The following is a 13332-nucleotide window of genomic DNA, read 5'->3' as shown; positions in this document are numbered from 1 at the left end:
CAGAGGTGACACTGGAGGGGAGGTAGAAACAGAAAAAAAATCCTGATGGATAGAAGCTGGAACATCAGCCAGGGGAATTTTATGTAAATTTATTGTTTCAAGTGGACACATGTTTTGATACAGTCTTGAAGATAATATTACTTATTATTTTAGCTCTCATGCTGTTTGTTCCTGATTGTTTTCTGTCTTTCGTGTCTCCAGAACCAAAGAAGTTTGCACTGGAAAACATAGGAAAAAAGTTGTTTGTTGGTCGGTGTGTAGTGCAAAAAAGGGAGGAAGATGTGTGTGGGAAGACTTCAGGTTTAACTAGTAAAGCTGTTCTGAAGGGAAGGGGAGCCTGGGAAAGAAAGCTAGCTTTTAATGGTTCTGTTAAGCCAGGCCTGTATTATGATATTTAATAAATTATTTGTAGAATTTTAAACCTTTGTTTTGATTACCAGTTTCCACTGTTGGGGTGTGCTCATAGCTAAGAAGCTATGGTAGGCTTGTACTGGCTCTGCTTAGGCCGTACTTAGGAAGAGACCTTATGAAATAGGGACGGGTGGATGAGGTGCTGAGGGGCATGGTTTAGTGAGTGATAGGAATGGTTGGACTTGATGATCCGGTGGGTCTTTTCCAACCTGGTGATTCTGTGATTCTGTGAAATGCCCCATCTGTTTAGACTGGGGCAGATAGTGTTGAACACGTCAGCCGACGTGCAGGCCTAGGGTGGCAGGGCTCTAGGACAACTCTCTGCAACCAACTCTCTGCAGGACAACTGCAGCAGGGAGCCCTAAGCCCTAGCCCCCTCTGCCAAGAGACGTCCCTTTCTGGGGCAGCAGCTGGAGACACGCCTGAAGGAAGAACCTGGGCTCACCTATACCAAGGGGAGGGAGTGGGGTACAGGAGGCAACCTGTATGGCGGGAAGGGAGAGAAGGATAGTGAGATTTGAACATGAAAATGATAGAGACCAATGACTTAAATGTTCATATTTTATGCAAATTAGTGGTCTTATGCTCTGTATCTGATTTTTCAGGGTGTCCCAAAACCAAGTAGGACAGCATTTTACCTTCGTGCTCACCGACATTGAAAGTAAGCAGAGGTTTGGATTTTGCCGTTTGACATCAGGAGGCAAGGTCTGCCTCTGTATTCTAAGGTAAGGTGGTATAAGAAAAAATGAGTTAAGGAGTGAATATAAGAAAAATGCGGGAGAGAGATATCATTTGCAAATCCTCTGCTAATGTGTTCTACTTCTCTGTAAGAGAATCATTTCTCTACATCAGTGTTAGCATTGATTTCACATGAAAAGTGGTCCCAAGTCCCATGTGATGGTATTCTTCTGTGAGGCTAAATTATTCTATTTAAATAACGTGAAATCTCTGCTTGAAAGCAGAAAACAGTACACTGCAGCTTTAGGGGCTTTGAATGTTATGTGGATATTTCTACTTACTAATGAGATCTTTGACAAGTATCCAGTCAATTTAGCACTAATATGAACTCTTATGCATCCCTCTCCTCAAAAGTATGATTTTTGGGTGTCTTGTCCATGTTCTTTGTCCAGACTATATCTGATATAAGAAATGCCAGATAGTTCTTAATGAGCATGATGCTTTGTTGCAGAAGAGGTATTGATGATGGAGAAATTCACCCTGGTGAAATACTTTGTTTCTCCCTCCGCTTTTTCTTTCTTTTCCAGTAAGATAATCGTTTTGGTAATGAAAAAATCAATTGTTTAGCTGTCCTAAAACCCTTTTAATTAAATTAATTAAAAGGCAGAGAGTGCTTTAATTAAAAGGCAAATTTACCACTCCAATTAAGAAGAGCCTAGCAGCTGGTAATGCCCATAGAGGAAATGGGAACATCCAGTTCAGCAGCACATGAGAACTAGATTGAAGTATAATTGCCTTCAAACTGAGGATCCCCAAACACAAGGTGAAAGAGGAGGCATGAGCTGCCAAACAGCCAAACCACTGGCAGAAAATGGGCAACTTGGAGAATTTTGGAAAGTAAGCTGGGAAGCTTATGGAGAAAAGCAGATTGCTAGATATTTGGACAATGTGGAAGCCAAGCAGACATGGAAGGTGCTATTAGGGAGACAAACTCAACATCAGCTTGTAGAAAAATAGCAGCAGCAGAACATGTGGAGAGGGAAAAAAAGACCAGACAATACAGAAACTTGTAGCATAGTGCTTAAAATTATTGAAAATATCGCCTGAAGGCTTCTGTGAGCTTTTAAACAGATTTCAAACTAACGTTGAGAGCCAGTACCATGGATGTTTTTGGGCAAGTAATTTAAAAGCAATTTGCTATAATATATTTCAAAAAATAGTAATTACCAATATTACTAATTACCACTAAATAGTAATTACACTGCTTGTACTCCTGGCAGTGGCTGGCTGGCTTCTAGTGCTGTGATAACCAATGTTTAATCAGCTACACACACTCAAGTATTCGTATTTAAATACTGTATGTGGTGCTGCAAAGCAAAGGATACATACAGATTCTCAGCTGGTGTAAACTTGGATATTTCTTTTAACGTTTCTCCACAGACATACATCAGCTAAAGATTAGTTAACGGTCTGTTACTTAGTAGAAATAACTGGGAAAATGAAAAGTGACAAGCTATAATTTTTCACCTAACCATAATCAGACTATTGCCTTTATTGCTTTTACTGTGACAATTTCAAATTTACAATGCATAGCTGAATGCATTAACAGCACTACCTTCATAGCATTGTACTTCTAGGTTGATAGTCTGTTTCTCTGCAATTTGTTGCATTTAGCTCAGACAGAAAGAATGCATCAGTATTTTCATCTGATGTGTTTTAGTACTCAGTCTGGTTTCTCTTCTGAATCCATGAGTCGTTAGAAGTGACCAAGGGAAAGAAGACTCACATGCAGATTTCTTTTGGCTTTTTATCTGACTGTCCCTTGTACATGCTGGTTGATCTTAAATAACCAAAATCAAATAAATACTAGCAAATGAGTGCTGTCTTTGTACATAAAGTGAGTGTATACATGTTCACACTCACTGTCTTCCATATATCAAAATAGCATAAATTTGTATTCACTGATACACATGGCTCTGACTTACAAGCAATTCAAACTTCCTGTCTGTCACACACATGGACACAGTAAGTAGTACACGGTAATCATAGACTTTTATATAAACACGCAAATGCAGATGTACACAAATACCATCTCTAACTACACATCCACATATGCATGTATACACGTGTTGCCTCAAAAAAGAGGAATACATTAAGATTGCTAACTGGGACTTAAGACTAACAAAGACTGCTAGAGATGGTCAAATACAGAAAAGTTAACTAAATGCAATGGTCACAAGTAACTAAAATCCAAGTAAATCTCTGAAAAGAAGAGCAGGAACAAGCCAGTCAAAGTGATGAGAAGGAAAAACTATAGAGACTTGGGTAGGCTGGTGCATAGGGAACAGGAAACAACTTTTCTCCTGTGAATGTCTTTTGTAGATGGTACCAGGCTATGTGTTAGCCCATGCCAGGGCTGCTAAAGAGGTAGGAATTGAACTGCTGAATGGTGTTCTTAACTGAAAACTGAAAAAATGGCTGTTCATCCTCAGGTTTTACACCAACAACCTAAAGCTGCTTCTAGGATTACGCTCTTGTGGTTTATGAGACTTCTCTCTATAATTCTTTATTGATCTGAAACACTAATTAAAGGAAATCATCTCTGGATTTGCTGCCACATTGTCCTGGTTTAAACTGGATCGTTTGAAATAGAAAATATATTTGTACATATAAAATTCTTCTCCAACTTCAGGGAATGTTCAGCGTTTTATATATGCGTGTATATGAACTGTGTAAGTAGAATTCTCTCCTGAATCAAAATGTGTTAAGTTCTCTATATGTTTATACAGGGGAATAAAAATCTCCCAAGGTAGCCAGCTTGGTCATTTTTGTTTGAAGAACTTATTGTGATACAGTATTGTCTAAAATGATCATGCAGAGCTTGACTGCAGTTGCCAAATTCAAAGTGCAAGTAAGTGCAAAATCACAGTAAGATGAGAAAATAAATCTTGGATTATTTTCCAGATGTTTTTGCAATTTCTGCAAAAGGATTGTTTTGTCTTATTTTTAAACTGCATGACTGCTTTGTGGAGCTCTTGTTATGAATCCTGCTGTGTCACCTCCTCCCTGTCCACAAACTATTGAACTAATGCAGTCCAGAAGAACAAGGGGTACCACAACAGGAATATTGCAATACATTGTGTTGTACTTATATACTACACTGGATTTTTTTTTAAATGGTTTTACTTTGTATATTTTGATTTAAGTAATAATTTTGCTTGAGATTTGAAGTAGTTCAGTAGAAACTTCAATACTCAGTTTTGAATAATAGAAGGAGACTTATTTCTTCTGGACATTGTTTCTAAATATCACTGCTGTGCAGTAGGAATAATACTTGTGGGTTTACATGAAACTCTTTTTGAATGACCTGAATGGTTTTAGTACAAATTTCAAATACTTTGACTGAAATTTGTTATGTTAAAAGTCTTGAAACTGTTGTTGGACTCTGAAGTTGAACTTAGATATCTAAAGGAACACAAAATGCATCATTAAAATGCTCTGTCTTAGATTTCGTTAATTTTGGACTGTAAAATTGTCACCTACATTTCCAAATGTAATGCTGTAATAAGGAAGACAGGTTTATGTAATAAGCCTTTGTAGTTCTTCAGTTCAGACCATGCTTTAAGCTTTCTTGCTCTTCCTTTAGGCAAATCCCTTAGAAGCAGAATGTTTCAATTTTACACATTTTGTGTCAATTTTCCAGACAGAAAAGTAGCCCCTAGACATTAGACATATAGTTACGGAAAGGCAGTTTCCTTAGTTTTATTTGATTACTAGAAGTTAGATTCCTGCTGATAGTTCAGGACTGTTAGTGGTTACCTGACTATTTGACAGAAAACATTTCCTCTCCTTTATTTAACCTTTGACTCGTGAATGTAAAAGTTTTATCAGAGCTGTAGTAGAAGCACTAGTGAGGTGGAAGTCTACTTATGGCAACAAGGATTATGCGTGACTTTGAATAAAAGTCTGAGCTCCTGCCTTGTGGCTCATTTGGATTAAAAGAAAATGCTAAGTACGTTTTTAATTAACCATGAAATATCTTGGGCTCTTGCTTTTGTGACAGGCAGTGGCTGTACTTTTAAATAAACAGACCACTGTATCCTCAGCCAGGGAATACACTTCTATTAAAACAATGTTGCATATGTTTTGATGGTTTTCCTTATTATGGGAAAAATGTTTTGACAACTATAGAGAAATTGTTGTACCTTGTTGGAGGCTGTTGTGTGTTTGTCTTGTATGTTTGTCTCTCAAACAATTACTGATTGTAACATGCAGAATACTAAGTCAGTCTGTATGTTTAAAAATAAACAAAAAACCAATGATATTTTCATAGCTTAAAACCTAAATTATTTTTATTTGAAGTTTAGGCTACTAAATATTTTGGAACTGAAAATTAAAGCCCTGTTTTTCTTCGTATTTTATTTACTGTGGAGGGGCTTCATTGATAACCTTTTGACGTTGTGGTAGGGTGGCTAATTAATTGCAAAATGCACTGGTCATAAATAATTTTATGAATACACATATGATGGTAAGCTAATGCACTTTGATTATTTTATCCATTGCTATGGTTACGTATCAGTATGACAGTTTTGAGTTAGCAGTAATGTAGTTCAGGTCTGCTCTGTTAAATTCAGCCATTTAAAAATTATTTTTTTTGCAGAGTGCATTTCTATACTGACTTGAAAAAAAATGTTACCCAATTTAACAGATACTAATGGATGTTTGTGTGCTGGGTGACTTTTCTGTACACAGACTAGTTCTTCTGTGCTAAACAAAGATTTAATAATTTTGGAAGATCTGGTAACAGGACCACCTGAAAAGATTCTTCTAACTGTAATGCTTTTGTTTTTTATCAATCTCTTACTTAACTGCCACATAAAATGCTTTACTGGATAAGATATACTGGATAAAGATGTAAAGCTCATTTGTGAATAAATCTATTTACTTGACTATTGCAAATAAGTTAGTGGGATTATTAACACAAGAGCTTGCAAAATCAGCCAGTGCTAGAACAAAAATTTTGCTTGAAAGGCTTGAGAATGTTACAAAGTAGAAAGAGCTTGTATTTCTTTGACTTGAGAATCTAAAATACACCTAACTAATAGCTGCTTTTATTATGAACAAACACAACCTGGTTTTATGTTTACTTTTGAATGCAGAGAGGTGCATTGTGTACAGACACACACAAATGCACTCTAGTATTTATGTAAACAACAACTGTAGCAATTCTTTATTATACTGAAATAACAGCAATTAGCAAATGCATAAAGAAAAGTATAAAGGAAACTTTTCTGCTTTGCAGTGGACCTTTATAGTGTTATGTTGTATTAAGTACAGTATAAGTAAAATACTAGCAAAAGAAATTTACAATTAAACCATGCTTTTTAGGAACTGAAAATGATGTGGATAGAAGCAGAAGACAGGTCTTGATGGGCTTTGGTCTCATGCCATAGAATATAATGGAGCACTTGTTTAATTTTCTTAATTTTTCAGGTTTGAGAGGCACGTTGAAATTATGTTAACCTTGTGTCTGTGGTTATAAGGCTTAAAGCAATTCTTTTTCCAGCCTTTCAGCTCAGAAGGAAACTGGCATTTTAAAACTATGTTCAAGCGGTCTGTTTTTACAGTGTTTTTCTTCACTGTTTTGTTACATGTAGACATGGAAGTGTGGCATCAGCCTGGTTTTGCTAAAGCAGGAAATTCTTATAGGAGTTCTCTGGTCAGCATGCCTTGCTGTATGAAAGAAAAATCTCCCTTGGCTTTATGCTAGGGTTCATTAATTTCAAATAATGAATTTGACCTTTTTATCCATAGACTTAAAAATTGCATTTAATGTTTTCTTTTCACAGTAAGAAGGGAGCTGTGATCATAGAAACAAGAAAGAAATACGGTTAATATTTTATTGAAGTAGGAGCATTTCTCTTTATAGCATGCTGTTCATAAATGCTCATTATGAAAAATGAATGATCAGATAAAAATTTAGAGCATTCTAGCACACAGTATGCTGGGGTGATGAACACTACTAGTGCAGAAGTGGAAATCTTTTAGATAATCTGACCCATTTGTGTGTCCAGTGTTATAAAAGTACTTTGTGATTTATATCAACTTTGTAGTTTGACTCAGACAAAATACTAGAATGGTGTTCCAGTCACTCTTGTAATTCTAGGCTGGTGAAATGTTTTGGTAGCTCAGACATTTGCAGATACTCTGTACACTGTGGTGAACAATTTTGTTTGCCTTTCTACGTTGTGTTTCAGTAACATGTAAGACCAGGTTAACATGGTTTCAGAAGATAATAGAACAGGAGTCCTAGGTGAAAGAAAACTAAAAGATCAGATGTTTCAGGTGCTGTTATGGTGAGTGTTTTCCAGGGGTGTGCAGCGTTCGTACCTGTAAGCAGTGAATGGCCTTACATAGGTGCAGTGAAGTAAATTTTATGATTGTATGAGAACATATTGAAAAACAAATGCAATAAGGTCACAACTACTGTCATCAATACCAAGCATTAAAACATCTCTAAGCATTAAGAGGTTGATTTAGTTTTGATTAATAGCCAGTACAGTGTATGGTAATGTGTGATAAAGACATTAATACAGTGGCTCTAAAAGAAATCATTGCCTCTGTGTCTTCTTGGCTTGGCGAAAGTAAAATCATGATGGTATTGTGTGTCAGTTTGTTTTGTTTGTTGTTTTATGAAGAACCAGCAGTTGTGCATTTATAAGGATAGCAAAGTAAGATCACTAGAAAGTGCATAACTAGAACTGTGTTTGGATTTCTGCTGCTTTCTTTCTTTGCTCTAAGAATTCGGTCTGTACTTAAAGCCTTGCCAGCTGTGTACTGACAACAGAGGTGTTACAAAGAAAACATAACCCTTCCATAAAAATGGAACTGATGGCACTGTGTTCGAGTTTCTTTTCTCATGCTCTTCAGTTATGTCTTATTTATCTTGGATTCTGTTTACAGAATTCCATTTACTTTCAATACTGAGAGTTTTGCATGCATACAGGCTGCAGACTTGTGTTAGAAGTCCCTTAAGCTTTCATGTCTTCATGTGCTGTGTATTTACAGTATTGGTGAATGCTCTCTTATTTTTGAAAGTTTATTCTATCTGCAGAAATAACTTCATAAGGAAACTAATGTTCTTACTTATAATGTGACTTCTATACTTTGAATGACATTGTAGCACTTGTCAAATACAGGGTACCTGATCTGCCCAGGTAAAATTGCTTTTCATTCTTCAGGGGAGCAGCAGTTCTGACAGTCCACAAGGTACACCAGGACCTAGAATTTAAAAATGGCAAATAACGTAACTACTGAAAGCCTTAACAATTAAAGATAATGAGAATGTAATTTGGCAATGTTTAAAATGACTTTTTGGTGACTTTAAAATATAGAGAATTGAAAATGGTATGAAACTTCAAGCAGATGTCCAGCATAAAATAATGTAGCTTTGCTACTGTCTGTCAGTGTTGTACCATTAAATTTGTGGGCGAAAGTTTATATGCATTTTGTGTGTGTGTAGAAATACTATAAAAATGTGCAAAATCAGATTTTAATAGAATTTTATAAACACTGGAAAAAAATATTGACATTTTACTAAAATGCCTTTTCCCCTCCTGTTTTAGTTATCTACCATGGTTTGAGGTATACTACAAGCTCCTGAATACTCTGGCAGATTATTTGGCAAAAGAACAGGTAATTTTAGATATTCTGTTGCTTTGTGTAAAAAAAATTCCTCCAAATAATAGTCACCATATGAACTAATAAGAAGTAATTCTATACTGTTTAAAAGTTTAAAATTTTGGAATAGTTTAGGAGCAATTTTTTACATTCATCATATTGAAATTCAAAGAATCTGAAGGTACAGCTGCCACTGTCACTTGAATTCCACATTAATTTAAAAAGCTACTGGGAATATACCTTTATGATGTGTCAGCCTGAGCATAAACAAGTCCTGGATGAAGTGTGAGCAGCGTGTCACATCACTGGAGATCTGTATGATGTATTGATTGTAAACTGTAGATCTGTGGAACTATCTGATTATCAGTTACAAACACTTTTTTTCAGAACTGCATAAAATATGATGTACTGTTTCACCCTTCGTAGTAACTAAAAACTACCTCTCGTAATTCTGTCATCTCAACTAGCAAGACAAATTTACTTGCAGCATTTGGTGGAGAATCATGATAGTTTAGTTTGCATATTCATGAGCAATTAGACATATTCCAGGATTACACAGGAAAGGAAATACTGGCATCTGTCTTTACGGAGAACATTAAAGCTGTACCTTTCTACTTTAACTGTATTAGTGTACTAGATTGTAATTAAAAAAAAAGCATCAATAGTCAGCCATATGCTGTAGACTGGAAAAGCTGGCATTTCAAGAATATATGAACTATAGAATAAGCAGTTATTGTGCATTATAGTAAATGACCTACAGAAAATGATGGGATTTTATGTAAAAAGAATATGCAAGGGGAAGAAATGAAAATGTAACATGAAAAATGTAAAACGGAATGCAGGGTGTTAGCTGTGTTTCAATAAAGTGTGGAGTACATTTAAATCTTACAAATGGTCTAATGAGACTTTGGGTTTGGCCCTGCTTTCACTGTAACAGTAAAATGTTAAAGTTGTATTTGAGAGAAGGAGTAGGGGTTGTTTTGTCCTTTGTTTCCTGATAACTGGTTCTGGCATTGCAGCTGTTACAGCAACTAGTTTGAGTTGCTGGATTATAAGTCTGTTATCCTCTATGCTGAGAAAACTTAATGGGTCTGAAAGTTTCAGCAGGGTGTGAAAGTTTTTTGCTGTAGTGCCTAGTGCTGTATGTATTGCGGAGGAGGCTGTTAGGGGGCATTGATCCCTCCCTGGACCAAGCCCTGTTCATCTTGGACCATCGTCTGGAACCAAAGTCTTGTTTACTGCTGTGAGACCCAGTAACACCATCATTCTCGCAGGAAAAGGCAGAAGCTTCCTGTAAGCAAACAATATGTTTAAAAGCTGGCCGTGGCTTGTCACTGATACTTTTTGTTTTAATTTGGCAACAAAATGAGTTTAATTTTGATGAACAAAAACCATAAGCCAAAAAAAATTCCAGCCACATCTCTTTCCCACATGAATTTCTCCTTCGGAGATTAAGGTGGGAGTTCCTAGTTAAGTCTGATAGCTGCATGTATTTTTTATGTAACTGTTTTATGTGCTCTGATGAACTGTTTTTGAATTATACTATGTAGCTATTCATGTTGCCATATGTAGTAAAACTGTGAATAGATAAATGTAATGGCTTCCTGTTTGGGAAGATGATGTCCCTAGACATTACCATGTCTAGGCCAGCTAGACATGGTAATGCTACTTGCAGTTGCAAATAATATGATTCGTTTAAGGAGTATATAGGGAAACGTGCAAGAGGTTGGCTTAACTTGCAGATACAGTAGTTTTCTGAGATGTAAAGTTGACCTGAATTTTATAGTTACTATTTAAACACTTCACTGCAAATTGCAATTGTCTCCCTCTTTAAATATATATGTCTTTATCAAAATATACTTTAAAGTGTAGTAAATGGTAATTATTCAGTGTTTATACAATTATTAACAATGTTTTAAAAATATTCCCTACAGGAAAATGACTCAAATGATTTGTTAAGATCATTGTATAGCCATCCTGTGCCAAAGGCGAATGCTTTAGTCAGTTTAAGTGTGGTAAGTATGCTTTGTATTACTCTTGCTTCTATTACTGACCATGAAAGAGTATGTATGGTTGAAAGAAAAGAACTCAAACCTTTTGAATGGAGTGAACTTGCATTGCTTCCCATCATTAAGTGTCTTGGACAATTTTTTTTTACTGTGCAGAATAGTTTGTCTCTTGTCTCATGTTGTTCTTGGAAAGTCATAGTCATAAAGAAGCAGATATTTCAGTTTAGCTCTGCAGATGAGAAAGTAAACTACAGTGGGATCTGACAGTGCTAGAACTATGGTTTTTTTGTGCTTCCAGCTGTTTCACGTAGATAATTTTGATTTCTCCTTCTGCAAATTGGGAGACACTAATGGTCTTTTATTGCCTCTTAATCTTAGTAGGTAGACTTGCAGGACTGGACAGAAAGCTATGTGAGCTGGCTTCTTTCCCACCTTCCTTCCCATTCTTCCTTGTTTTGCTTGGTCATGCAAAAATGCTGTAGGAGAGGTCTTAGAAGTGTACTGCATTACATGAAACTTTCAGCACATGTAAGTGGAGGATGTGTCTGTGCCTACCCTACTTTTGTGCACCGGCTCTCCATGATGTGGGACTGGACATTGACAGTGTGGCAAGGTGGTGTTGCCGCAGAAATAGCAAAGAAGCGAGTCAGTCACTGTTACAGTTCCTGAGATTTTTAACAGAAATAGCATATGGTTACATGTTTAAATAAATTTTTGGAGCCTGTATGAAATGTAAAACTACAGATCCTCTCCTGTCTCTGTGACATTGCTCACATACACAGCATCTTTACAACTACTGCACCCATAATAAGTAGCTGTGTGAAACAAAACCATTTCTTGTTTGAACTACCACATTTTTCAGGGCACAGAAAGAAGTGATTTTATAAAGGCTTCCATGATGCACATACTGAAAGATTATTAGATTAATTATCTTGACCTTATTTGTGTCATTTCTTGTTACCTTTAACTCAGTTATTTTAGAATTGAGCCAAATACTTTGGCTTAAGTAATCAGACTCTAGAAAAGCATCTGACCCTATTAAAAAGCATACAGAAATGGAGAATCCCCCACTTCTGTGCCAGTATTTGCTCACCCGTGCCTTTTTTTTAATTTTAATTTGTTATCTTTCAGATTCCTTGTTATGCCTTTTTCAGAGATGTAACATTTTACTGCTTTTAGCAGTAGTAATCCACCATATTTGGAATTCCTTCCAGTCTTGTGTGTTGTTTTTCATGCGAACAACATGCTGTTTTTTGAGGATATGGTCTGAATTATTTCTGTTGCTAGGTTTTTTTTTTTTCCTTTCTATTGTCAGAGTAACATTTTCAAGTTATTTTTCAGTTCATAGTACCCTTGCTTCTATATTTTGCCATCATTAGTAGCTGTAATAATAACCAATTCTAATTTGGCAATGCTACAACATTTTATAAAGTCCCTGATATGTTCCAGTAGGACATGGAGAAGTTTTAAACTTATTTTTTCTCTATTTCTGGCAATACAATGCTGCCTGTTGCTATCAATGTTGCATTTCATCTTGCATAGAACTTGTCTACCTCAAAATGAGTGTTTTAATGAATCTGGAAATGGATGTTGCAGTGAATACAGCTGGCAACACTGGCATAACAAATTGCTTGCAATAAAGTTGGTGCTTGCTAGTATTTTTTCAGTATTATCTGTCTTTTGAATTTATTCTTTTCTCAATTAACTTTTGTTCCCAGTAGCAGTTATATCAAAGAAGTTTTGCAATCTTTTTAACTGAACAGTGTTTATCTAAATGCAGGCCTTGCCAAGTGCTTGGATTTGGTTAGAGTCGAGCAAATATTGTGGGTTTCCACAGGGCGAATCAGGAAAGGACTAGGTTAGCCTGAATCAGGGGGCTTGCTGGGTCTACAGGCATCGCTGGTTTTGTAGTGCTTAGAGCTGCAGGGAGCAAGGAAGAGTTTATGTCCACTTTCAACTCTGACTTTGTGGGCCTAGCTGTTTATGTTGGTGTCCCTTTGTTGTTCCTTGTGTATTGTGAACAGGTTGGACTGGAACTACCAGTAGTAATAGACTTAAAAAAGAAGCTACAGTCTGAAAAATCATTGTAGAAGTCACATGGAGGGCTAACAACAGTGATTTCCCGTGCCCCATCCTCCCCCCTTTTTTGTTTTGAATTCAAACTGGGGAAGAATACATTTTAAGTCAATATTTCAAACAGGGACTATTGCAACCATTAGATTAATCTTTGGCCCTTACGTTGGAAAACTAAAAAGTCAATTGTTCAATCTTTTTCTCATCTTGTACAAGAACCAAGAGATGATTTTTGCAAGTGAGCAAGTTTTGAAAAAACAGCCTTGTCTTGTATCGGTGAGTTTAAAAGGCTCTTGACAGTCTATAGCCTGTTGTAATTAAAGAAATAATTACTTGCTATAGGACATCTCTTTTGATTTCAGCTTATTTATACCTGTCCTTTGGGAAATTCTGCTGTTGTCTTCAGCCTAAAGGAACGGTCTAATATTAATGTACCTATTCTGTTTAAATCAATCTAACTTCAGAGCTATGTGTGTGCGTG

General features: G+C 36.2%; 1 protein-coding gene across 3 annotated transcripts in view; it reads left to right on the top strand.

The window, feature by feature from the left end:
• DENND1B (DENN domain containing 1B) overlaps positions 1-13332 on the top strand; it is a 165178-nt gene that overhangs the window by 71396 nt on the left and 80450 nt on the right. For 2 of the 3 annotated variants that reach the window (XM_069862528.1, XM_069862530.1), the window contains exons 5-8: positions 1017-1136; positions 8715-8784; positions 10704-10784; positions 13068-13127. In XM_069862528.1, the coding sequence (XP_069718629.1) occupies positions 1017-1136; positions 8715-8784; positions 10704-10784; positions 13068-13127 (331 nt within the window). The remainder of the gene's footprint in view (positions 1-1016; positions 1137-8714; positions 8785-10703; positions 10785-13067; positions 13128-13332) is intronic. The other variant, XM_069862529.1, reaches the window with a different exon arrangement.

Source organism: Phaenicophaeus curvirostris, chromosome 8, assembly GCF_032191515.1.
Source record: "Phaenicophaeus curvirostris isolate KB17595 chromosome 8, BPBGC_Pcur_1.0, whole genome shotgun sequence".
In the NCBI taxonomy this organism is placed as follows: domain Eukaryota; kingdom Metazoa; phylum Chordata; class Aves; order Cuculiformes; family Cuculidae; genus Phaenicophaeus; species Phaenicophaeus curvirostris.
This window is presented reverse-complemented; position numbering and strand designations above follow the sequence as displayed.